This window comes from Grus americana, chromosome 6 (genome assembly GCF_028858705.1).
Source record: "Grus americana isolate bGruAme1 chromosome 6, bGruAme1.mat, whole genome shotgun sequence".
In the NCBI taxonomy this organism is placed as follows: domain Eukaryota; kingdom Metazoa; phylum Chordata; class Aves; order Gruiformes; family Gruidae; genus Grus; species Grus americana.
In genome coordinates this window covers 23,993,864-24,021,366 of record NC_072857.1, presented here as the reverse complement: position 1 = coordinate 24,021,366, position 27,503 = coordinate 23,993,864, and the positions used below count along the sequence as shown (strand labels likewise).

Sequence of the window (27,503 nt, the reverse complement as noted above, 5' to 3'; positions counted from 1 at the left end):
TCCCAGTTTCCTTTGTGTTGCGTAACGTGAGGGACGGAGCAGCTAACTGACACCGAGATCTTATTAATTCCCCTTAATATGACTAAAATAAAACCCGCTGGCACAAATACTCGGTTTATGCCAAGGCTCGGCTGCCTAGCTCGGAGCAGAGCACGCTTTCACGTCAAAAATCTTACTCGCGGCCTTATCCCCGACGGGTTTTATTCTACTGAAGAGGCAAAACAGCTTTGTAGCTTTAGCCCGCCCGGGTCAGCCAGGTGCGAGCCCGCCGCGGCCAGAAAGCTTATGCAACGGCCCACGGGGTCGGCCATTGAGGTGTGGCTCCCGGGGCCGCGCCGCCGCCGGACAGAGGCCGGCGCTGACCCGGATCCCCCGTCCCGCAGGAGGGGGCGGGCTGCCCTGCGGGCTCCGGCACCCGGCGGCGGCTCGGGACCGCCGCCAAGCAAGGCCTGCCCGGGCGGGCCGGCTCCCCTAGGGACGGCGCGCCGACATCTTAGCGCCGGCGGGGACAAAGCGCGGCGGCGGCAGCGCTGGCTGCTGGCAGGGCGCAGCTCGGCCGCCGCCCCGGAGCCGCGGCTGTCGCCAGCCGTGACTGACACCCCCGCCAGGGAGATTTCAAACCAGCGCGGCTCCAGCCCGGCGCCTCCCGGGCACACGCGCACCGCGCCGCCTGCGCGGCGGGGGGACGGGGGGGACTGGGGGGACGGGGCGGGGGGGGGGGGGAGGAGAGCGCCGCTGCGCAGCTGTGGCTCTGCGCTGACCCCTGCGGCGCGGGCGGGCTGACAGGCCCCGCGGGCCGCGTCGTCCCGGCGCAGCGGCGCGGTAAGCGCGGCGGCGGGCCTGCCTCCCCGCGGCGCGGGGGCCGCGCGAGCCAGGACCGGAGCAGGCCGCGGGCTCTCGGCGGGTCCCGCTCATTGTTCCTCGCACGAGCCCTCGCAAACAGGAAGCCGCCTCGGCATGGGGCGCCCCCCCCGCCCCTGGAGAGTGACTGGCAGGCCGGGCGGCCAGTGCGAGCGGCGGCGGCTGCGAGGCGCAGCCAATGAGCGCGCGCGCACGGGCGTAGGCGGGAGTTCCGGGCTGGCAGGCGGGCGGGCGGGCGGCGGTGTCGGCCGGGCCCCCTCTCCCGCTGCAAGCCCCACCTTTCGGCTTTCCCGCACCGTCAATCAAAATAGGAAAAAAAACCCCGGAGTAGGCTCGGGCCGCCGCCGCCGCTTCAGCCCGTGAGCACAATAAGCATGTCCCCGGCAGCAGCCGCCTAGCCCCAGCCAGCAGGGCCTGTGTGCGAGCCAGCCAGCCTGCCTGCCTGCCTCCCGCCCAGCCAGCCAGCCGGCCGCTCGCACTCACACCATGACCGGTACGTACGCACCGACCGAGCCGCCCCGCGGGGCTCCCTGCTCCTGCTCCGGCCCTGCGCTTCCCCGCTCCGGCCCCGGAGCGTCCGTGTGCGAGCGAGGCGAGAGCGGCACTGAGAGCAGCAGCAGGAGGAGCAGGGGGAGGAGGGAGAAGAGGGGCAGGGGCAGCAGCACGGGGAGGAGGAGGAGGAGGAGGAGGAGGGCTCCGTGCGGGAGGGCGGGGGGAGCGCTGGGGTTAGGGGGGGGGAGAGGGAGGGAGGGAGAGGGAGGGGGGTGATCGCTCCCGTCAGTGACTCTCCCCTCCCCCTCCCCGCTGTGCCCGCAGCTCCCGAGAAGCCCGTGAAACAAGAGGAAATGGCTGCCTTAGACGTGGACAGCAGCAGCCACAGCGAGTATCTCCAGCACGGCAACGGCGCCGCCTCGGCCTCCGCCGGGGCGGCTGCCCCCCAGGTAAGCGCAGGCCCGGCCGGGCCCCTTCCCCCCCTCCCCCGGGTGACACGTTGTGAGCGGGTGCGGGAGCCGGTGCCGCCGCCGCCGCTTCCTGTGTGCACGTCTGCGAGGAGCCCGGTCGCTGTCCCGCACTAACCGCCACCCACTTTCTCTCCCTGAACCCGCCCATTGTGGGTAGGACGCTCAGCCGTCACCGCTCGCTCTGCTGGCGGCCACCTGCAGCAAGATCGGCCCGCCGTCGCCGGAGGAGGATGAGGCCGCCGCCGCCGCCGCTGCCTCTCACTCTGCCGGAGCGGTGAGTGCCCGCCCCGCCGCTCTCGCACGGCCTGCCGGGGGGAGAGACAGCACAGCCAGCCAGCCCGCCCGCCCGGGGGGAGGGACGGGACACACGGCACTGCCCGCCCGGGGGGAGGGACGATAGCAAGGCCGACCTGCCAGGAGAGGGGTCCCCGGGCTCCCCTGCCTCTCCAGGAGGAGCCGGGCTCCCGGGAGGAGGAGGGAGCCTAGCTCCCCCCTCCCCCGCCATTGGGAGCGGCGCCTTCATTTACTTTCAAAAACGGGGGCAGGCGGGAAATCTTCCCTCCCCCGGCCCTGGCACCGGAGCGGCTCGCTCGGCACCCGGCGAGGCTGGGAGGCATCTCACCTCCACCTGAGAGCACCCCCGGTATCCTCTCCGTAGCTGTCAGCCTGGAACCGCGCACCCGGGCAGGAACACAAAATGAAGGCTGACTGTGGGGAAGGATGCAGTTAGAAGTAAAATGGCTGTTTAGAAGCGAACGCGGTGGTGGAAAGCTGCTTCCTGTATCGACGCTGCTTTTTCTTGGTGCAGTTATCATGCAGTCCCTCGTATTGCAAACTGAATTTCTGGCCTTATCTCTCATGCGCTGTCGGCTCCAAAAGGAGCCTTGATGACCTTGGGACCTTGTGTGATGAGATGGATCTTGCAGACTAGAAATGTATTCTTGCTGAAGCTAGTTTAACCATCTCCATAACAAAAGCCTAATGGAAACTCGTATGTTCCTCAATCGTCTAGCTAAACTCTCTTGTTGGCATATGATCATAAAGTTAAAAGAGATGGGGCATTTCTAAATAACTGATAGCTAAAAATATAGGTATATTAAAAGGGAGTTCCAAAATACCTTTTAAAATGACGTGATGAAGTATTTTTTTGGCCTTAGTCCTTGGGAAACCACATATATTACCTCTGATTTATTGTTTTGGGCTTTTATTACAAAAAGGGTTTTAAAACAAGAAACAAAATCTACTTTTTTATTTTAAAGTAAGTCTTGTTTTTTAAACTTGCTGTACAACAGCCTTGTATGTTTTTAGGATTCTGCAAATAGGAAAACTGCAAAACGTTGTACTGGTGGATGAAGTGGCTTTGGCAAGCTTGTAACAAATGTCAAAATGTTAACGATAATGTCAAGTTTATTAAATGCTTGAGTGCTACACTTTAAAATACTTTTCGTCTGTGCATTTCAGCTTACTTTACATAAAGGGAAGCTGCAGTAAAATAGTTGTCTGAGGTCATGCAGCAAGTTGTAGATGAATGACAGAGCTTGAAAATATATTAAGATTCTGACCCCCTTTCAAATGTCCTTTCTGCTGAACCTGTTTATTTTCTTAAGCAGTACACTTTTAAAAATCTTTCTAGACATTGTTAAGTGCCTGATACCTCTAGAATTTGTTTCATAATACCAGATGCATGCAGTGCTGAAGAGTGGAGTGTTGGATCTGTCTCTTGCGTAAACGTGAGAATTGAAAAATGAATGATGCTTAAAAGATAGCTTGCTTTCCTATATCCACTTTAAGGTTGTTCTCATTTTAAAGCTGGAATTGTGCACCTCGAGGATGGGTTGATCCCTTAGCATGAGCAGTGCTAGGTCTGATGGGGTACTAGAGTGCAAGTACAGGACAAATGGATCCTAATAGTTCTACGTGGGCAAAGTAGTTTTGAAATAGTACTTCTTTATTCTTGTTAAATTCATCTGTTGTTACGTTTATGTATAAGGGGCTTTTCAGGGCAGGGTGGAAGCAATTCAAGAGAAGCCAAAATCTTAGTTAAAACTAAATATGAATATAAACTCACTCACTACTTTTCATACATGCAGATAGGCCCCTCCTACCTATCTGCTGTGAGTTAGGTTATAGCATTCTGGTAATTTTTACACTCCTACAACATAGCTCTTGAATGATTCAGAATATTTTGGGTGGAAACTAAATATAAATTGGAGGAGATACCTACAGTAGCTGAACTAGACAGTGGAGTTAATTAAGATGACCTTAATAAAGAGAGGGGAGGGACTAAAGTCCCTGAAATACATTCTTTGTAAAAAACCAGAATGCCGAAAGGGATTTAGTGCAATAAAGGTTGTTTGATTTTTTTTCCTGGTCCCCTGAGTGTATCTTAATGGAGAGTGGAAGAAAGAGTGATGAGCTAAAAAGGCTTAAATTGTAGGTCCCTCATAACTTGTACAGAAAATGAAATCTATACGCATGGACACAGACATAGTGTCTTCCTGGGGTTTGTGATGCTCATCCCTTTCCTAGGAGCATAGATGAATCAATTTGATATCTGTCTGTGAGTCATGGTGTTAAATGTAGTGATGGGGAGTCAGTTCTTTCCCAATATCTTCTATACCTGGACTGCAGTTTTGACTGCTGAACATCTGGTAGAACTCTCAAGCCATATAAATGGAGAGTAGAAGTTAAACTAAGTGTTTCCTTTTAGAAGCATTTGAAGAGCTTGCATGTACAAGGGTAGTGGTGCTGCGTGTTTGGGGTTCTTTTGTTAATGCTTTACTGACATTCGCTTGGTAAGAACTGGCAGGGCTGGAGCCAGTCTGCTAGGCTAGCCAGTTATTGCACACTGCTTTCCTGGCTGAAATGATATGCTGCAGCTGCTCCCCAAGAGACCAGGAGTATGATTTAAAAGCAACAGCAACAATAAAACTCCCATAGGAATGCAGGGAATATTGCATGTCTGGGATTTGGGGAAGAGCTGGAGCAAATGCGATTGTGTTTGCTGTGATCTAGTTGGCCCAGCTTTGAGCCCGGGGGTTGGACCGGATGACCTTCAGAGGTCCTTTCCAACTGAAACTGTTCTATGATTCTGTGTTGGTATCTCAATCCAAGCCTGCTGTTTGAGTGGTAGCCACTTTTATGCCACTGAAGGGATTAGTGTGGAAATAAAAAGACTAATGAATGTGGCAAATGCTTGGTATGGAAAGCAAGTGAAGAAAACAGTTGACAGAGCTAAACTCAACCCTCTTCTCTCTTCCGTTCTGTCAATGAACTAGGCAGGCTGTCTCTAGTCCACAAGGTTTTCAGCTTGGCCCGGGATTCTGGTTAGAGCTATATTTACTTTTGGATGACAAAATACTAGCAGGCATTACTGCTGATCTTGTCTTTGTGCGTTGATGGAGATTGCAGTCTTTCAGCTTAAACTTTGACACTGTGATTTATTTTGCCTATGATCATTTGACACCAGTGCTTTGTGTTTTGCTTGCTGGTGTTTAGTTTTAATGTAAATGGCCTTGAGCTTGTGGCTTGCTTACCTGAGAATCTTTTCTTTGGTCGCCATACTGCTGCATCCATGGTTGGTTCAAATGCTTGCCATGGAAACTTCCCCTCAAATATTGCTGCTGGCTGGCACGTATGAAAGCCTTGCTGGGATGGTATGCACTACTGCCTGTCCTAGAATGGCAGCTCATGTGTTTTGACCTCTCTGGATGCCCTTAACTCTCTTGGGAATTTAAAGTCTGCGAAGTTTTAGTTTGGGTCTTGCTTTTTCACTGTTTATCATTGACTAATAATTCTACTTTAAACTTTAATATTTAGGATTCTTTTTCAGTTAGTTATAAATACTCTAGTTTCATTCCAGTTTAAACACCTGCAAAGATTTTAGCATTAGGTGAAAAGGAGAAGCAAAGCAGAAGGTGGCAGAGCCATGCATAGGGGAGAAAAAAAGAGGAAACATTATAAAATCAGGTCCAACAAAGTCTTGATGGTCAGTTGTATGGTTGTCACATGATCAGATGATTGTTTAAGAAGCTACAAAGTTGAGATGATAACCAGTTGTTTATGGTCTTTTACTTCATTGCAACACAAAGCTAAATGCGCTCTCTTGAACTATCATGCTCCCAAGGGCTGTTCTTGTGGTTGTGCTGGGCATGGCTGGGATAGGTGAGGAGACAGTGCAAGACTGATGGGAGTGCGGGGTGGGAGGACTGGAAGGCGGGTGAATTGAGAGAAGCGGCAGGCTGGCTGAGAAAGCTGTTGGCTCTGACAGCTGCCAAAGAATGGGAGCTGTCAGAGATGACTGCCCCAATTGTGGTGTGTAGTTGCATCTAGTTTGCTGCAGGCTGCACTGATTCTTTAGTCTTTTTTTTTTTTTTTTTTTTTTTAAAAGGGGGGGAGGAATGCTTTATTTGTGTTGTTGCTTACCAACAATATGTGGAAAACATTTGGAGAGGTTAATAATTAGCAGTGCGGGGAAGATGAGTATCATTTCTCTGCTGTAGACAAAGCATTTGTTTTTATCTTTTACAAATAAAGGTTGGAGTGTTACAAGACTGCTTTGGCATATCTTGAGCTTTAGAATTGAGTATCAATGCTTCACAGAACTTAACGAAAATCTGGAATTCCAGTTTGTTTATGCCTCAGAACATTACTTTAAGCATTTGACGTGCAACTAGCTTAACCTCAGTTTAGGTGGAACTAATAATAGTGCTTATAGGATAGAGAAATATGAAGGCATTTTAAATTTCATGTTTTCCACTAGGCAAAAATATGGATGAATGCCATGTGTCAGAGTTATCCATACTTCTCAGCTCTTTGGCCTATATGATGGTTTTGGGGAAGCTCAAAGTTATTCTGACATCCATTTTCTCCTTTATGGGTGATGATATAGCTTCTGGATGTGAACAGATGCACCAGAATGTATTCAGCCACCTTAGAAAAGCCTGCCTGGGATTGTCTTGCTTCTTTCTGTTTTATACTTTTGCAAAACAGAGAAGTTTCAGGTAGAATGTAGTGCCTAACAGTATGTTTCCCCTGCTGCTGTCCAGAAGCTCATATTTTAAAATGTTCTTTTATTTTTGCATTCCAATTATGTCTTCCTAGTGCTGGATCAGAACCAAGTGTAGAAGTTCTTTTACAGGTGCTTTAAGGATGTTCTTAAAAAAAATTGGTTTACTTCTCTTTACAGTTTTAAAGTAAGAAAATACATGTTTTAAAACATTTCCATATTTAAAGACAACATAAAAAAGTTCTCTCTCTGACGTTTTAACATTAGTAAGAAGTGTAAGACTTCATAGAATAGTTGAGGCTGGTATGGATCTCTGGAGATTGTCTGGTCCAACCTCCTTGATCAAAGCAGGGTCAATGAGAGCAAATTCCTTAGGACTGTCTCCAGTGGGTTTTGAATATCTCGAAGGATGGAGACCCCACAACCTCTCTGGGCAGCTTGTTCCAGTGTTTTATCACTCTTGGGGGGGGGGGGAGGGAGAAAAAAAAAAAGTTTTTTCTTATGTTATGGAGGCAGAGTCAAAAGTCTGACTAAAGTAGTGATAAATAATATCCCCTGCCTAACCCCATCTACCAAACCAGTGATCTCATCATAGAAGGTTGTCAGGTTAGTTAATTAAGCATCATTTTCCCTTCATAAGTCTAGGCCGACTACTTCTGATCACCTTCTTTTTTTCTTTCTTCAAGGTTATTTGAAGGTGGGGTTTTTTTTCCCCAAGGTTATTTTCAAGGTTATTCACTCCATTGCCTTCCCAAAGATGAAGTTTGATGTCTCCGGTCCTTTTTCTTCCCTTTCCTGATGATTTGGTAGAGCCTTCAGCACCTGTGTTGAAGGCATGAGCAAAATGAACCATTTCACACAAACTTCTATGCAAAATTCTAGTTTGGCATGCAGTTATATAGAGATTAATACACATATATAGATTAATAATTAATAAACAAATGAAGTTACGTACAACCTGCTTAAAAATGCCTCCTTGTTGCCATGTCTCGTTCCTTAATACTGCAGCTTTCTTGTTTCTGCTAATGTCAGGGACATTGTATTGTCTTAATTTAGACGGGTTCTGAACTTCTGCTGATTGAAAACAAGCTATTAAAGTTTTGAGTCCAGTTGTCCATCTCAAGCAAAAAGACATAGACACAATTAAATGTTAAATACGTTTCACCAGATTGGAACTGTCTTTTAAAATAAATTTTTAAGCAGCCCCAGATAATACTTTTTCTCTGAAACATTCTTTGATTCTCTAAACTTGTGATTTGGGCAAATGCATTTCTCTGAGTTGAGTGGCTTCATTGGCAGAGGTCTGAAACATGCAACAGAATTAATTTGCCTTAACAAGCAGCTTTGTGTCAGCTGAACCACAGTGACTGATGTTGAACATGTTTTTAACCTATGGCAAGTACAAGATAGAATGTATTAGCTCATACCTTAATGAAAGACTTGAAGCAAGTGCATTTTATCTTCTATTTGTAATGACCTAAGAATGCACAGATAGTTTATTGTAGCTTGGTAAACATATAGTATTAAACTGAGGCATTAGAGCCCTCACTCTTTCATAAAACAACAATTTGGATGAGGCAGTGGCCAATCTTGTTCATTAGGTATGTGATTTTTAAATGTTTAGGAGCTCATGACTCATTATCTGTCCACCTCTGCTTGTTTTGCTGATGCTTTTGCTCCAGGAATAAATGGGGCAAAAGTGACTTTCTGAGAACTGCAGCAAAAAGCAGTCCAGAATGGACTGGCACAGATAAACATTTGGTAGTTCTTTAGCAATAAAATACTGAAGACTAATGGCATGTGTCCAGTTGATCACATTTGACATGTCAAAATGCAGGTGCCTACAACATATACCAGTTCTTACAGGGATGTTTCTGCCCTTTCCAGTTTTACTTTGGTGAAGGATGTTTTATTTTTTTTCAACCCAAGTCCCATCCCTCAACATGGTTTAGATCACTTTTAAAAAGTATTTTGTCTTCTGCATGTTTCGCTTGTGTCCTTCCACATTTGACTTAATGTTTTTTTAATTTTCTCCAAACAAATTGAACAAGACAATTATTAGATTTTTATTTATCATGATCCCTCATTCTTCAGGGATGAGAATTTTGGCTCAGAGAAATCCCTTTATTTTACCCACTGGAAATTATATATCGCTTGTTAAAGAATCAAAAGACGGGCTGAACAGCGGTTGTTGCTTCCGCTCTTTGGTGGTACTTGACCTTTCTTCAGGTGGATGTATCATTTGATTTTAATTCTTCCCGTGCCTTGTGCCAGCTACTCTCTTTGCTTTGTTCCTGTCTCTTTCTCTTGTTTCCTGATACTGCTTCCAGTGAACTCCCCGTTGCTTCCTGTTCTCTCCTCCTTGGCTGAGTAGTGCTAATGCTGAACTTTCCTCAGATCTTTGTCCCTTCCTTTTGACACAGAGCCTTTGGCTTGCAACCGTCCAGCCTTCTCTTAAAGGAGCAGCTTCCAAATAACTACTGTCTGAGTATCAGTTGATAAGGAAAAGAGCTGTTGCTTTATCTCTACCCTTTAAGTATTTTGCACGGATGGCTGAGAGACAGCAAACATACTCTGGTCTATTAGGACTGTGCTGTAATGATCACTAAGTGAGTGGGCTGTAGATGTTGCTGCTCATACCTCACTGCTAGAACTTTGAGTTACTACAACAATGTTTAATTGCTTGAGGATCCAGGTTATTACCCTTTTTAGTAGGAAAACAAGTCCAAGAAATGTCCTACTAGCTCAGCAGACTTTGAGAAAGGGTATAACAGTCAAGCTTGTTATGACAGGTTGATGACCAGTTGAGGTTAGAGGTCATCCTCAGATACTCTTTACCATACAGGGTTTTTTCATGCTTTAGCACTGGCAATTTTGATAGCTGCCAGATAGCTTCTTGAAAGCCTCACCCTCTTTCTGCCCCTCCCTCCCCATGATTCATCTGGTAGCGTCTGATACAGCCAGCTGTAAGAGCAACATGTGAATAACAGGCATTTCATGTACTACATGTAGCAATAGCTTCGTATCCATGTACATGGTTACCCTGAACTTCTCTATGGACTGACAAGTGCACCTACCAAAAGAGTGGCTCTATTGAGCTAAAATCCTTACAGAGCAGGATTAGAGGAAAGATTTCAGTAGATCGTGAAAAGGTGAGGAGAGATGTGTACCCAACATGAAAGGGCAGAGGCCATTGAATGGTGATAAGGAAATCAACATACGTTTGGGGAGGAGAATAATGTAGGTCATTTCCGTATTGTGAAGGAGACAGATTCCTTTTGAACTGTTTCTGTGAAGGATACTCATATGTATTACGTATGAGTAGACATAGTCATACTATTGCATATTAGGTCAGTTCAGTTATAGCCTTTACGTACAAGCAAATGTTGAATGTTGTCTTAAATCAGTGAGAAATTATATCAGACTTGTAATGGTTCCCATTACTTTTTCTTTCTCTTTTGTTCTAACAGATACTATCAGCACATTATATTATACATTTATTTAATAATGACACCCATTAAACATACAACAATCATATTTTTGCTTTTGGTATTTTCTGACTGATGTTTACCTATTGGCTTTTATGGGTCTTTTGATACTTTATAAAACCTGCACTTAATAAGTATTTATATACTAGTGAATTGAGTAGTTAGGAACTTCTTAGCAGCATTTCAGCAACCAGTACCTACGTGTAAATGTTATTAAACACAAGACCATAAAGTTAATGTGGTAGCAGAGGAAAATGCCTTTTTCTGGATAAGATGGTGTGATGTGGAATATTACATATTTTTTTCTAATCTCATAAATTATAAGCTTGAAAGACTAAAAGATTTAAATATGTTCCTTAAATGAAAGGCTAATCAGTATAAGAGGAAAAGAAAATAATAAAATGGAATTACCATTACTCCCTTTTCTCTTTCTGATCCTTGAAGCGTTAAGGTCATAAAATTAGTTTTGTTCTGGTTATGCTGTAACTATTTACTAATAAACTACCTGAAAATTATATAAAACTTTGGGGGAAAAGAAGGATAGCATTCTTTTTTTCTAGTCACAATTACTATTTGTACAGCTCTTGAGAGGAATTTAGAATCAAGATGTGTGTTTCCTTATTGGAAATGAAGCTTGCCAAGCACTGTAAAACTATTTTTTTAATAAGTACTCAGACTTAAATAGAGTATTTTTCTTGTACATGTAAACATTTTAGTGTCACAGCTCAGAATAGGATAAGAAAGTGAAACTAGCAAAGTCCCAGCCTACACTGTGGACTAAATTCACTCAGATGCATGCCGCAAGATTCATTCAAGCTGGCTAAGTCTCAATGTCGTGTTAGAGAAGAGTAAGCTGTGTGCTGTATTTTGCATATCCAGGTTTTATTCTAAAGGAAGTCGGAGTGCAGCATCAGTATGCTCTGGTAACATCCCTACCAGGAGTGATCGCAGGATCAGTGCAGAAGGCCAAACTAGAACTTTTTTGTCTTTTTATGTCCTGTGGACTCTGCCAAAGAGACAAAATTTGTTTCACAGAGCTGAATGAGTTGTAAGACGAGTTAGTTAGTTGTTGCTGAATATTGTTATTCCATTGGTTTCCTGTAGTGTCGTAAAACAGTTAAGGAGAAAATTAACTACATCTTTTTTAGATTCATGGTTATTTACAATACCAAGTTGGTTGACTACACAAATCTGTGCTAAGTGTTGCAGGATGTTAAATCTAATTCTTAATACTCTATTCTGAAAAAGCTTGCTTTGGTAAAGAAAGGTAAGTGCAATTAACCTTTTCTTTACTGAATAAGAAACAAAAGCATACTCTGTTAGTCTTTAGGTTCTTTAGTCTTTAACCATGCAGGGGTCTGCTCATAAACATTGACCTCTTCTATTGTTCCAACTTAATGAAGGTAGATTTTTTTTTTAAAGAATTTTTTTTTCCCCTTAACGGATACATATGACTAAACCAAGTATGATTTCAGTGTAAAAGTCCTTAGTTTAGAGGCCTTCTTCCCTAGTGAAACAGTAACTCATACAAGCTTATAAATACTAGGACTTTGTATTATGCATAACTTAAACCCAGGCTATCCAGTCTTTCCAACCGTGTGACTAAGTCAGCTCTTAACATTCACCATACTGCTGAGAGTCACAGCATGCACATTTATACCATATATAACATGGAGTCAAAAGGCAGTGGAGCTCCGGGAGCTCCAGGCAGCACTGGCTTCACAGCGATTCCTCCACTTCTGTGCAATAGGTGCCAGGCTAGGTAAAGAGTGTAGCTGAGTCCCAGGGTAACCTGGTGATGACATCTCCAGCAGCCCCTGCCAGCTCCCTTCTTCCCACAGCCAGGCATTTGGATTACCCAGCAGCCCCCACACCAGAATAACCCTGCTGCTGGTCACCTGACGTAGCCATGGCACAGGAGCTGCATTTGACCTGCTCGCGAGCCACATGCAGCTAATGAACCACAGGTTGGTTACCCTGACTTAGGCATTAGCTCACTCACAAAATCTGTACTTCGTAGTTCTAATCCAGTTGCTCCTGTTCATATGGGCTGCACTGCATGTTGTCCAGTAGTGTGTCAATCTCTAGTGTTGAATTGCATGACTGTTCTAGCATATAGTCTGTATGTCTCTTGTTTTAATTTTGTCTTTTCTTTTTTCTTTTTATTCAGACAGGGGATTTGGCTTCTGTGCAATTAACAGGAACTCCAAATAGATGGGAGGTCTTGTCTGCAGCTCCTGCCACTATAAAGGATGAAGCTGGTAATATAGTACAGATTCCAGGTGCTGCCACAGTAACTTCAAGTGGGCAGTATGTCCTTCCTATTCAGAGTTTGCAAAATCAACAAATCTTTTCTGTTGCACCAGGATCAGATTCATCGAATGGTACAGTGTCTAACGTACAATACCAAGTAATACCCCAGATCCAGACAGCGGATGGTCAGCAGGTTCAACTGGGCTTTACAGCCTCTTCTGATAATAGCAGTATAAATCAAGAAACTGGTCAAATTCAGATCATTCCTGGCTCTAATCAAACCATCATTGCCTCTGGAACACCTTCAGCTAATATTCAGAATATCTTGTCGCAGTCTGGTCAAGTCCAGGTTCAGGGAGTTGCAATTGGTGGTTCATCTTTTCCTGGCCAAGCGCAAGTAGTTGCTAATGTCCCTCTTGGACTGCCAGGAAATATTACTTTTGTACCCATCAATAGTGTTGATCTAGATTCTCTGGGACTTGGCAGTGGTTCTCAAACCATGACAGCAGGCATTAATGCAGATGGGCACTTGATAAATACTGGACAGGCCATGGATAGTTCAGATACTTCTGAAAGGACTGGTGAGCAAGTTTCTCCTGAAATTACAGAAACCGCCACCGATAATGACTTATTTGTGCCAACATCATCTTCATCACAATTGCCCGTTACCATAGACAGTTCAAGTATATTGGAACAAAATGCAAACAACTTGACTACAACTAGTGGTCAAGTTCACAGTTCTGATCTTCAGGGAAATTACATCCAGACGTCAGTCTCTGATGACACACAGGCTCAGAATATTCAGGTCTCCACAGCACAGCCAATTGTACAACACATACAGCTTCAAGAGTCTCAGCAGCCAACCAGTCAAGCCCAGATTGTACAAGGTATTGCGCAACAGACAATCCACGGTGTCCAAGCAAGTCAAAGTATATCTCAACAGGCTCTTCAAAATCTTCAACTGCAGCTGAATCCTGGAACTTTTTTAATTCAGGCACAAACAGTGACCCCTTCTGGGCAGATAACCTGGCAGACATTTCAAGTGCAAGGAGTTCAGAACTTGCAGAACTTGCAAATTCAGAATGCACCTGGTCAACAAATAACTCTAACCCCTGTGCAGACTCTCACTCTTGGTCAAGTTGCAGCAGGTGGGGCATTGACGTCAACTCCAGTTAGTCTAAGCACTGCTCAATTGCCAAATCTACAGACAGTTACAGTAAACTCTATAGATTCTGCTGGTATTCAGCTGCATCAAGGAGAAAATGCTGGCAGTCCTGCAGGTATTTATTTTACTCATTTTGCAGAAAATGTTTTTTTATTATTGCATGTCGTTGGTTTGAATGGTGATAATTGTAACAGTATTGTCTTGCTGCGGAAACCTACAAAATACAGTAGGTTAAACATAGTGATGATAGATTTTATTTAAAACTACTGTTCTGTTAGAAACCGCTGTAATGGTAGAACATTGTCCCAGCTCACTTCTTTTAGTATAAGCTCCTGTAACTCCCAGCTGGTCATATTAGTTAACAGCACTTCTAATACAATGTTTATTGATGCTTTTGAGTCTTACCATGCAGAAGATCTGCATACTAAATTGTGGAGGGGGAAATCTGACTATCAACTACCGCTCTTCTAAGACAGCAGTGTCATTAGCATTCCATTCTTCCCAGTCCTGCTTTGATGAAGTTTTCATGGAAAATTCAAATATTTCTGTTGATACAATTTTTTTTTCCCCTGAAAATTTTCAGACCCCCTGAGGTGCTTTTATTGATTCACTGTTTTGTTAAATTAGTTTCCTACTGATTTAATATCAGTGTAACTACGAGGTACAAAACTCACGTAAGCAGAAGCAAAGCAAGCATGTAAATATCAAAATGGAGGCTTAAGAACGTATGTGAATTTCCAGTACTACTTATTTGTGTTATGTTTCAGAATGTACAATTGTTAATGATAAATTTCAGTGGGTTTTACCTTTGCGAGCAGAGAAGAAAGGCAATTTTTTTAAAAATAGGTATTTTTTAATGTGAGAAAAAATAAACATGCCTGTTTATTTTTGGTAAATTTGATACAATGCATTCCAAATTTTAGTGCATAGCTACCTAAAAAAAAGGATAAGAGGTGATTGAGGTTCAAGACATTTTGCTTTACCAGAAGCCATCTAATCTCATCATTGTAGAGTTGTACGCAGGCTAGTTATGAGGGCCAGAGTGAGCAGAAGAGGTAATCTGGGAGGGGACTGTTGCACAAAATAGCTTGGAATCACTGTTTTGCTATGATCATGTGATCCAAGGCTCTGGTTCATTAAGATACTGAAGCATAAATGTTTAAGTAAACCAAAAATGTTTTGTATTGTGTGCCTATTTAAGCATGTGAGACGAATGCAATGTTAAGTGAAAAATGCCTAGAGGAGCTGCTGAATGGGGCTGGTTTCAAAAGCCTACTGATTATAATACTTATATAGTTATTGATACTGATATATTCTACATCAGAAAGCTTGCTTTCCCTTTTGAATCTCACATTTGAATTTAAAATAATAAGCTGGGATGTTTTTCTAGTTCTTTTTGGTTTGGAAATGACTTCTGTATTATGGACTTACCAAAGTAAAATTACCCAGACCTAGATACGCCTGCTCTTCATTGGCTTGTAGGCAACAGCACCAAACAGATAAGTGTGCTGCTCACAGCATTTGCTCTGCTGGGTAATCTTGATTCTTAAATTTTCTATTTCCAGTGACCACAGCAGGTCTTGGTTTGTCACACCTTGTTACCTATGAGGACAGTGGGTATAGACATCAGTAACAAAAAGCATGTATTGTGCACAATAATACAGCTAAACTTGGATGTCAGAATCTAACTCTTGGAAAAAGGGCCCTGTGGCTAATATGAAATACAAGGGGGATGAGAACTTCTTTATTTCTGAGATTTATATTTGGTATAGGATCATGTAGCTGATGTTATTGCTTGTGGAGTAACATACCAGAAACTCGAGAGGAAAGACAGAAAGGAATAGGAGAGAGGAACCAAAAGAAAAGACATGTGAAAAAGAGGTTGAGCCTGCTGTGTGTATTAGTTTGTCTATTGACAGTCCTTGAGAGTGTTTTAATGGTGGTTCATAATAAAATGCAAGGGAGGTCCATCAAACATTCCTTGACTGTATTTTCCTGTGAGGAATTTCACATGGGAAGAGAAGAGAGTAAATGGGATATATGAAATGTGATTAAATAGGCAGAAGCAGTAGATGAATAGCAGAAACTATTGCCTGAAGTGAATAACTATAAACACCTGGTTATATTACAGATAGGGTGGAGATTTATAATGACATTTTTCTCACTTGTGTAGGAATAGTAAATGGACTGGAAGGTATTGAAACTGCCATCCCCTAAATTTGGGGAGAATTTAATTGGTCCCTCCTTTATGTTACAAGAAACTCACTTTTCCAAAATAATGATCAATGTGAAACTGCTTCTAACTAACAGAATCAGACTCAATTATCTTGATTGACCTTCAATGTCTTTTCCATGTGCATCTGGTATTTTGTCTATATCAAAGTTCTCTGAGATAATCTTTTTCAGTGATGTTCCTCCCCTTTTTATTTATAACCCCTTACAATATGGTATGGCACCCTTTCTTCAGGTTGAAGAATACATATGCAATTAGAAGCAGATAGTAAAATGATAAAAATTTTGCAGTCAAAAATTGCTCTCTCGATCTGCAAATGAGGAAGACTAATTTAGTTTTAAACTGAAAGAGGAAGGTATGTGGAAGGGACAGCAGAATGAGAGAAGTTAAAGCTAAAGGGTGAGAAGCTACTTGATTCCTCTTTCTGCAAACTACCAACAAGCTTTGAAGCAAGATAAGAAGAGTTTCCCTGTATTTTCTCCCTCCAGCCTGGATAATGCACTTCCATAACAAATAGAGTCGGGCTGTATTTTCCATTTTCGTTTAGCAAAACTTCTCTGCCTGAAGCAAAAATAAAAAGAACGTATTCCTAGTCTTGGGTAAGAGATGGTAATTATCTGAAGTCCAAAGAACGTAGATTGCTGTGTTAGCAACGTAGCTGTGAAAACTGTGGGTTAGGTTTTAGATTTTGGTAGCTACAGCCCATTGTGTTCTTCCAAGCCTCTCTTCCCAGGTAAGCATCAGAGGACATCTTTACTGTTCTCAGGAATGTGTGAGAAGAAAAAATGTCTTTACCTAGGTCCTATGTTTTATTTACATAATGGGAAGTCATCACAACCTTAATATAAAGCTAATAGCTTTCTCCATGAAATGTACAGTTTTCTTTGAAAAATGTCCAGTAATTATACTTCTACCAAAGTGTCCGCTTTACCAGGCATACATACACAGAGACTGCCATTGCACTTAATTTGTTCTGAAAGTTTTGGCTGAGCTTATTTATCTTAGAACGTTCATTAGAGCTCATATTCCTCCTCATTGTGCTTAGTGTTGTCTTGCGGCAGCAAAGGGAAAGGTATTGATTAGTCATAGCTAAAACTTTCCTCAGCATTGCTTTTAAAAACATAAAGCTATATCAAATAGTATCTACGTGTTAAACACTGGCAAGGAGATACCTTTCTCACCTGTGTTCTGGCTTCAGGCTTCTGGTCTTGAGAGGAAGTTAAATCTGAGAAAGCTTTGTAGTAGTCCACTCCTTTTGTTGGCAGTTAGTAATAAAATACTGCATTGTGTGTAACAAAAAGAGCCATTACACGCACAGTTCACATTACTCTTTAGCAACTTACCTGTTCAAGAAAAGTATTTATTTTTATCAGCACATTTATAGATTTCTTCTTCAGACATTTCGTATAAAGTAACAGCCCTTTTGGAAAAACACAGGGTACTGAAATGTACCGACTTGATTTTCATGTTTCTGGATTATTATTTTTTTCCCTAAAGCCATTGTCCAGACAAAGGAGACTTAACGGTGTTAATCAATATCTAATTGTAATAGTGTCTCAGCTAATTTATTAATGTACTGAATCACAGTTTTGGATTGGTTATTTCCTTGAAAAAAAAGCAATTTTACCGGGTCTTATATAGGTTGCTTAACTTTTTATAAGATGCTAGATCCGTTTTTTTTATACTTCTTTTGACTATTCCAGTAGCATCTGATGAAACTAACAAGTGACCTGAAAGAAAGTAGCATTGGCTTGAGAAGGGACTTTGCTGCTTATCAACCCAGACACACTCAGCTGGAGGATTCATTTATTTAAAAATAAACTACAGTTTTCCAGGTTGGTCTACAGTTGGAATAAAGTCAAAGGGATTCCTTTCAAGAGTTGACTCAAAGTGCCACTGCAAATCTGAGGTCTTCATTTCTTCATCTTTCTTCCCAGCTCCTCCTCTGCAGGAGTATACTCAGCTACTTATGGACTCCTCTGCCTGCTGCCATTGAAGCTTACAGTCATGCCTGTTTATCCACTTATTCCAGTTGATGTAGAGTGGGAGTGGTTGGCTATTTGTGGTGGGGACTTCATTCCATTCCTGCCAGAACGTGAAGTCTTTATCATGCTGAAGTAATTTAGCTATCTAAATTTGGCCAAAAAAATTGGCAGACAATTTTCAAGGTAAATAGTTGCCGAAGTGACAACTTATCTTTCATCTGCTGGTGTCTTGTGAGGCTTTGGTCAAACATCTGTTAGGTAAAACAGTCTAAACCACCAAACAAAGTAAGTTAAAAATGGAGTATTTACAGTTTTACTTGCAGGGATGGCTGTTGCAATATTTTAATGCTTCTGGTGAAGTAGTGCAGAGTGCTACTGAAAGCATAGCTTTCTTCTGGCATCTAGAACTTTTTATAAAGTTTTGGCTGGTTTTCAGTATTACACAACTTAGTTTTTTCTCTTTCTTTTTAAGTCCCAGTTTTTAACATAATCAATTTTACTTTCAGTTATGCAGTTTTTCCTTATAAGGCATTCTTTATACCAAGCTTCTGTGAGAAGGGCATGGTGTTATTATGAAATTAAATCTGATTATTAAAAAAAAAATCTTATGAAATGCATGAAGTAAACTGAAGCAATGATATTAAGTAAATACTTTCATCTGACGACATCTGTTTTGGTCTATCCCATTTACATCTGAGGCATTTAGTTTGCATGTTGTAAAATCAGAATAGTTAAAACCAGTTCCCCCACTGTTTTATTTTTGATACGAAAAATTAAATTCGGAACTCTGACAAATTTAAGTTAGTGCAGGTATTAGAGCTATTTATGTACCAATCTTGTATAAATAGTTTGCTTTCAACATGCTTAAATTACATTCCTTATTTTCTCATAGTTTTGAAAGGAAATTAATAAATTGTGGAAGAATTAGATGATCGTGCTTGTATGTGTTTCACAATCTTGCTTATAACAACATACAGTAAATTATCTCACTTCAAGTGTAATAACTTTAGTCTGATTATTTTTTTAATGTAGTATCTACTGCTGTGGAATAGATTTGCATTTTTTCTTCAAATTCTTGAAAAGATTGAATTGTTGCATTCTTCTTCTGTGTCTGTACTTCATGTGCTTTTCTGCTCTGTGTTCCAAAACAGCTCCTAGTCTAATTCATTCTCTTGCAGCCCATGGTGGTGAGGTGAAACTTTGTTGTATGTATGTTACTGTTAAGTGAATATTCTGTCATGTATGCTGAGTGTCTGATGAAGCAACTTAGATTCTCAAGGTTAAGTAGGTTAGCCTGAGTTATTTTAGGCTCAGATATCGTCAGAATGTTCACAAAAGAATATATTACCCAGTTTCAGGTACTCATTCATATCATAGAATCATAGAATGGTTTGGGTTGGAAGGGACCTTAAAGATCACCTAGTTCCAACCCCCCTGCCATGGGCAGGGACACCCTCCACTAGACCAGGCTGCCCAAAGCCCCATCCAATCTGGCCTTGAACACTTCCAGGGAGGAGGCAGCTACAGCTTCTCTGGGCAACCACCCTCATAGAGAAGAATTTCTTCCTAATATCTAATCTAAATCTACCTTCTTTCAGTTTAAAGCCGTTACCCCTTGTCCTATCACGACATGCCCCTGTAAACAGTCCTTCTCCAGCTTTCTTGTAGGCCCCTTTAGGTACTGGAAGGCTGCACTAAGGTCTTCCTGGAGCCTTCTCTTCTCCAGGCTGAACAACCCCAACTCTCTCAGCCTGTCTTCATAGGAGAGGTGCTCCAGCTCTCTGATCATCTTCGTGGCCCTCCTCTGGACTCGCTCCAACAGGTCCATGTCTCTCCTGTACTGGGGACCCCAGAGCTGGATGCAGTACTCCAGGTGGGGTCTCATGAGAGCAGAGCAGAGGGGGAGAATCACCTCCCTCAACCTGCTGGTCACGCTTCTTTTGATGCAGCCCAGGACACAGTTGGCTTTCTGGGCTGCAAGCGCACACTGCTGGCTCATATTGAGCTTCTCATCGACCATCCCCCCCGCCCACGTCCTTCTCCTTGGGCTGCTCTCAACCCATTCTCTGCCCAGCCTGTACTTGTGCTTGGGATTGCCCCGACCCATGTGCAGGACCTTGCACTTGGCCTTGTTGAACTTCATGAGGTTCACACAGGCCCATCTCTCAAGCCTGTCAAGGTCCCTCTGGATGGCATCCCTTCCTTCCAGCGTGTCAACCACACCACACAGCTTTGTGTCATCGGCAGACTTGCTGAAGGTGTGTTCAATCCCACTGTCTATGTCACCAACAAAGATGGTAAATGGCACCGGTCCCAACACCGACCCCTGAGGAGTCCCACTCATCCCTGGTCTCCACTTGGACATCAGGCCATTGACCGCAACTCTTTGAGTGCGACCATCCAGGCAAAAAAGTCTTTGAGTACCTCAGCCTTCTTCATATCCCAGGTAACCACGTCTCCTGTTTCCTTCCAGAGCGGGCCCACGTTTTTCCTAGTCTTCTTTTTATAACTGACGTACCTCTAGAAGCTTTTCTTGTTGCCCTTGACATCTCTGGCCAGATGTAATTCTATCAGGGCTTTAGCTTTCCTAACCTGATCCCTGGCTGCTCAGACAATTTCTCTGTATTCCTCCCAGGCTACCTGCCCTTACTTCTACCCTATGTAGGCTTCCTTTTTGTGCTTGAGTTTGTCCAGGAGCTCCTTGTTCATCCTTGCAGGCCTCCAGGTGTTTTTGCCTGACTTCCTCTTTGTTGGGATGTGTCACTCCTGAGCTTGGAGCGATGCATCTCCTTTTTTATTTTTCAAATACCCTTTTTACAAGATGCTCCTGAAGCAAAAGGAAAACTCTCTTACACCTGTGGGCGTGTATGGCAAGTATCCATGAAGTAAAAGAGGCAAGGGATTTTATGTCTACTACTGCTTCAACTTAAAAAGAAGGCTGGAAACTCAACTTCTGTCTTTTTGTAGTCTCAGCCCTTTAGGTCCATGGTTTCCAGTTCTGTGCAGTTTTCTTGCCTGTTGAACCTCCTGGCAGGATCACATACTTTGGTTCTGATCTCTCAAGCTAGCATGTCAGTGCATCTGGCTCATAAAAAGCAGCTGAAGTTTCCACCAAGGACAGTGGTGGCCTTTTCATAATGCCAGGAATGCTTACTGGGATCCTACTCTAATTGTGATTGCCCTCTTGAAGAAAAAGCTGGGCTGTAGATGGGTTGTCTTTCACTGCTTGTAGAAGACACTTTTTCAAAAGGTAGCAATTTTTAAGGACAAAAGGGGGAAAGAATACACTTTGTCAGTGACATGTCCTTATTACTTATCATACAGAAATGATAGTTCTCAGTCTGCATTTAAATTTCATGCCAGTTTTTAATCCAGGTATTCCACATATGTTTTGTACTTAATTTTTCTTAATCAAAATGTTTTACTGTATCCTAGTAAGTCAGTTGCTGTGCAGAACTGTCAAGTATATTATATCAACAATGGTGTCATCATTGATTTAAAAAACCCAACTTTTGAATCTAATTGTTCCCATAATCCCATTTTAAGTGGCATTCATTCTTTCTCTACTTCTTTGAGTCTTTGTTTACCCTTTTTCAGTATTATCAGAGTGCTAGCTTTTTTCTAACCCACTGAAGCATTCACATGGTCCAAGACTTGCAGCATTAAAACTGCACCGCGCTCTTCAGCCATCTCTTAAAATTATTGAATGAAAATTATTCCAATCTGTTGATTTATTAAGTGTTTATTTCAGTAGCTGCTTTTACATCTTCCTGACCTATTGTCAGTGGGACCGTTATTTGGTTTTACCTAAAAACAGAACAGAAATACTTATTGAACAGTTCTGCCTTCCTGAATTACTGCTGACAATTCTGTTGTTTGACCCTAGCAGGAGTCTAATACTCTTTTATCTAGGAATACTTAACCCTGTTGGTCACAGAATTCTCTGTGTCCTCCTGCTTTCCTTACTTATTTCTGCAGTTCCTGGCTGCTTCTATATCGAGCATGATCAACTCTTCTTCCCCCTTTCTAGTTATCCCCTCTTACGTTTTCAACTATGGGAAAAAAGGAAAAAATAAGGGCATGCTGCGGCAGGCATTACTGTCCATAAGAATCCAAAATCTTGAGAATCTGTAGACAACACATCTCAAAGAACTGCAGTTACTGTCGGGTAAGTAACTGTTCTTTGATGTATAATATGTGTTGTGGTAGTACTGGCTTAAGTACTTTCATGATTCAAATTTTTAAAATAATCAGCTTAGAATAATGCATAGGATCACTTGGAAATACATTATGTGGCATTTTTTGCAAGAAAAAACCCTCTGTAGCTCTATTTTTAATCATTTTGCTGGTAGTGCTTAAATATTCAGCACTGTGAGGTCCTGCTCTTAGGCTTGTACGCAACAGTTGTTTTCCTCAGAAACGTAAAACCTGATTTACAGCTATTGAAACTAGATGATAGAATCTTTCTTCTGAGTTGATGTTCGCATGTATTTCAAGATGATATTCTGCAGTGTTCTTCTGTTGCCTTGTAATTTATTACGTAATAAAAATGCCTAAATTCACACTTCAGTTTTGGGAGGCAAATCAGAGTAGAAATCTTTAACCTTATTGAGTTTCCTGTCTGAAGGACTTGCACAGTTGGCCAGCTAGTAGGGAGAGTTTAGTTTAGGAAGTTTAGCTTAGGAAGTTTAGTTTAGATGAGAATGAACAAGGACAGTGTCCTTTGTTCATTCAAAAGAAATTTGAACATCTTTATTAAAGCTTGCTCACATCCAGAGATTAAGGCAAGATGAGTCAAGATGCTGAGGGAATGTGGGATGCACTGTAGAGAAAACTGAAAACCAAATTAACAAGAGAAAATGGAAAGGAGATGGGAATTCACATCTATTTTCTTGGGAGGGGTGGGAAGGGAAGCATCTGTTTGGAAAAATAAATGAATAGGCATGACTGATTACAAGACATTGAAACTGCATACAGTCAATATGTGATGCTGTGAGGAAATTGGTGTGAAGGTATGTGCAGTGCTGCTTGCTGCAAATTGGTTTTCAGTCGAAAGATCGTATTTCTGCTTTTCACATCAGGAACTTGTAACGCTTAGCTGAGTAAAAAGGCAGGGTGGCTTTCAGCATCTAGGAAAAGCAGCTAAACTAGAAGCCTGCAGTTTGGAGACTGTTACAGGTAATGCTGAGAGTACCTTTAATGTGGCATTCTGCAGAGGCAGATATATCAAAAAATTAAAGTGGTGGCATAGTCTTCAAATGAATCATTTTTGCACTGCATCCTCCTCCCTTCTCAGTTTATCCCTGTTTATATGGCTGTTGGGTAAACTAATAACTGTTCTCTTAGATAAAGAAAACAGCATTTTCTTGAAGTCTTAGTTGAAACAGGGCAAGATAGAACATGAAGTGTAACTGATGCATTCATCTCATACATGGTGAAGTAGGTAAATGACCTGGCTGTATCAGTGACCAGCAGTAATCCTCTCTACACTGTGGTTGAAATGTACTCAAAAATAGTTTAAACTGCATTTACATCTGCATAGTTTCATCCTGGCAGTTTAGTTATTCTTCTCTGAAGTGCTTTAAACAAATCTCTTAGTTATTGTTTTTATTTGCCAAATACACTTAAACTTGCTCCATATTGTAGCCAGCTCTGGGCTGAAATACTACCTTTGGAACAGAATTGTACACCAAGGTCCCAATTTCTGTCCTTTAGAGGAAAGCAAAACCTAAACCAAATCTAGCTCACTAGATCCCAAGAAGAATTTGAACAGAATATAAGGTGTTCAGAATCTGTAGGCATTTTGAAACAGTGACTCTGTCTGAATTTCCCCTTCATACTTACCTAGCGCTAGGTCTTGAACTTAAGAAGTAGGGGCATATAGAAATTTGAAAGCATGGAGATAAAATAGTAGTAAAGAAAATATAACTTTCATTTAGCCTGTGTTTAATTGGTAGAAAACAAAAGTTGCCTCAAATTTACCAGTATTTGCATCAGCTTGTCATGACTTTAGGGATTATGTAAATTTTTTTTAGGCCAAATTTTTTGCCGAGTATGTGTAAAACCTAGTATTCTGTCGGTTGAGACTGAATTATGATGGAGCATGGCCCAGAGGAGTTCCAAGGGAGAAATGTGGAGTCGTTGCTATCTATATGAATTTGCATAATCTCCAGTTCTGTTGCATTGGAGAAGACTCTTTATCTTTTGCTTTTCTCCTTTTTACTCCTTCATTTTCTTTCTGTTGTCTAAATTACAGTGGCACACTCTCCTCCCCCCAAAAACAGTGATGGAATTTTCCCTCATCTCTTGTAATAATGTAAAACCTACTTGGAGCGTAACAACCTCATTGGCTCTAAGGACCTTGTTAAGGCAATCTAATTCACTATGGGATTTGATACAATCCACCGTCTGTTATACTACATCCTGGAGAGGCTAAATAAACACTTCATCTTTTGATATTTCTTTTAATTTTGTTTCATTTAAAGTATAATCTACATAGGTATTAAAAAGTCCTATCTGTAAATTGCCAGTTTACATGGTACTTTTCTGTGTGCCTGGAGTAGAAGATGGTGCTTCAGAAGAATGCCTCAGAAGCATTAGCTACACTATCTGCCTTACCAAGATAGCCAGGAAACACAGCACAAAATTACACACACAGTACTACTTTGACTTCATTTCAGTTTTGCATTTTTTTTGGTAATACTATAAACCATTGTATATCCATGCAAATTGTTATTTTCTCTGGTATCCTCAACTCTTAGAGTGTTTTGTCTGTCCCTCTTTTTTGTCCAAATAATTTTCTCATTTATGCCTCCACCATTATAAAACTATTATGAGCCTTTGTGCTGCTGCAATAATGGTGGTGACTGGGAGGGACTGGGAATAGAAAGATACTATTGAAAAAAGCGGAAGGAGCTTATGATGAAGGTTTGCGAAGTGAAACAAACGTTGCATGAGTTGAAGGTAGAAAGTCCTGGATACTGGCATGCGGCAATAGACATTCTGGACGTGCTTCTATTGTTAGGTGTATCTCTGCTATTAGAGTCTGACTTTGGCATGTCACTGTAACAGGAGAAATCATATGTTATATGGAATGTTTGACTTCAGTAGGGGAGCTGGGTCTTGGGAGCACAGATCCATACCCTAATTTGATCCATTTATCTTTGCTAGGACATGCTGGTATCTCTTTTGAAGTATGAGTACGCAGTGCTAACTGGGTTCAGCTACTGCCTTTACAAACTCACTGTATGCCAGTGCCTAATGTTAGTAAGATCATAATGAAATTATCTTAATACAGTGTTTTATTTTATTAGCATTACTTTAATTCTTATTTTAAATAAAACCAGAATTTATACAATGTACATTTTGTGGAACATTTGAATGGTAAAAGAATTTTGAGTATGGTGCATAACATATCCTCTCCTAAAGAACTGCTTGGAGGCTCGAATTGGCCTGTGCTGGCAGCCTTGCCCCTTTGCTGTATTTAACTTCCTATTAGGTGCCCAGCAGCATAAGATTAAATCAGGCTTTTGCCTTTTTCTAAAGTTGCTGTAAGTGAATGTATTGGTATACTTAATAGTATTCAACTTGAAAGATCAGGTTTTTAAACTCTTTGTATGTTGTATAGTGCTTTAATCTTTCCTTATGTAAAATGAATTTTATACATCTATATACAAATTATTACGTATAATAAAATGATTTCATAGGGGAGTCTCAGAAAATGGCTTAATTTGGTAGGGAAGATAGTTTGGCGGCTAATGCAGAAGACTACAAGTCACCACAGAGGTTTTCTAGGTCTTCACATGAAAGATACTTGTTACGTTCCTGTCTGAAACTGTGAACTTCTTACGGTAACAGTGAAGCTCAGTGTGCAGGTCACTATCGACAAGCTTACCACAATAGTTCCGCTGGATCTTACCACACGTGTAGAGTCAGCAAAAGTGAGTGTGCTCGCTCCTGGATTCCCACAGCTCAGAGCCTGTCATGTTCATGCAAACTTAATTTCTAGCATTGACTTTTGCAGCCAAACCAAATAAATATTCTAGACTTCCCTGTTTCTGACCTGGAATTCTCTTCCAAATGCAGTGGTTTCCTAGAGAATTATTTTAACTTTAGTTACACCAGTGATGTAATTGTACATGTGCAAGTAAAAGGAAGGCAAACTCTGGTGTTGGGAAAGACTGGACTGAGACTTTATTAGCAGCAGGCAAATTTTTGTGTGTAGCTACATCCTTTGTCTCTACACAGATGAATGCTGGAGGTGATTTGGAAGGTAGACAGGTAACTACTACTCTTTACATGTTTTATTATTAATTTCTTTTCTGATCTTTACTGGGACAGGATGCTGTTTATGATCTGACCAAGCACAGTCTTTCGTATGTTTTATCATGCAATCTGTGCAGCTTTGTCTTCATTATACAGATGATGGCTGATGAACTGACTCCCAGAAAGAATTTAGAGTGGCCACAGTGCTCAATAAAGGTTTCAGCGTTTGAGTGGGGTTTGGTTTAAGGATAAAAAGGACTGCAGAGAAAGGAGTCTCTTAAATACATCCAGAAAGACACACAGGTTTTAGTTTGAAGCTTAACTAAAGAAAAAAAATAAATTGATGGTTTGCTTATTAGTTTGTGCTAGTGGCTAATCATTTTCACTGAAAAAAAATCCAAAGCAAACTATTCTGCTGAACCAAAGAAGGGGCTGGGGTTCAGCTTTCTAAAATGATACAGAGAAACTGTCTTGTTTTGAAATGCAGGCTTAGACTTTCAGCTCATTGGGAATCCAGAATAGTGTCTTAGGGGAAAAATGTTCCTATTAAAATTTGCTAAATAGTTGTTGTTTCAGTGATGATGCTGTAATTAATTCTTGGATTAGATTGAATGAATGCCCTGTAGGGAGAGGGAACACGTACTTGCAAATGTCCATCCTATGAGGATAACTTAAGAGGCTTTTTTGCATCCATGAAACTGCAAAGACCTATTTTGACTACTAGCTCATCAAAATGTTAAAGTAGTTCATGTGTTGCTTACCTCTGTCTAATGCTGAATAACATTCTTCCCTACATATTTTCTTCTCTACATATAGTGGGAAAGGCAAAAATTTGAGGGGAGAAGGGGAAAATTGAACAAAGGCATGATTTTTTTTTTTTTTCTTAGATACCGTGGTCTTTCTTAGGTCAAAACCTTTTATTGAATTGATTTTTTATATTACTTTATATATCACTGTGCATACTGAAAACTTCTGAAGATCATCAAGAAGGGCTGTTTCTACTACATGTCACACTAATTGAGAAATCCTGTGGAAACATAAATGGCTACTCAGGATCATTTGAAACATGCGTTTACATTTTTTTTCAACCTCTGTCCAACCTCTTGTTCTTCAGTTTTTCCCAAGTTTCAAGCAGGCAAAATCCTCCTGGTGACAGCATTCCCTACCAAGAACAGTTCAAACTCAAACTTTAATACTTCGTTATAGCTTGTCTTCAACTTTGAAATGTATAGTAAGATAAACTTTTTAAATACGTTATAGGTTACAAGGGCACAGAAGCAATG

General features: G+C 41.8%; 1 protein-coding gene across 4 annotated transcripts in view; it reads left to right on the top strand.

Moving 5' to 3' along the window:
• Positions 1-225: 225 nt before the first annotated feature.
• SP3 (Sp3 transcription factor) overlaps positions 226-27,503 on the top strand; it is a 38,583-nt gene continuing 11,305 nt past the window's right edge. Inside the window, exons 1-5 of one of the 4 annotated variants that reach the window (XM_054829177.1) lie at positions 236-1,354; positions 1,678-1,802; positions 1,981-2,097; positions 12,490-12,580; positions 12,686-13,852. In XM_054829177.1, coding sequence (XP_054685152.1) covers positions 1,348-1,354; positions 1,678-1,802; positions 1,981-2,097; positions 12,490-12,580; positions 12,686-13,852 — 1,507 coding nt within the window. In that variant the 5' untranslated portion in view covers positions 236-1,347. Of the gene's footprint in view, positions 1,355-1,677; positions 1,803-1,980; positions 2,098-12,489; positions 13,853-27,503 lie in introns of all 4 variants that reach the window. The other 3 variants (XR_008577540.1, XR_008577541.1, XM_054829176.1) reach the window with 3 other exon arrangements.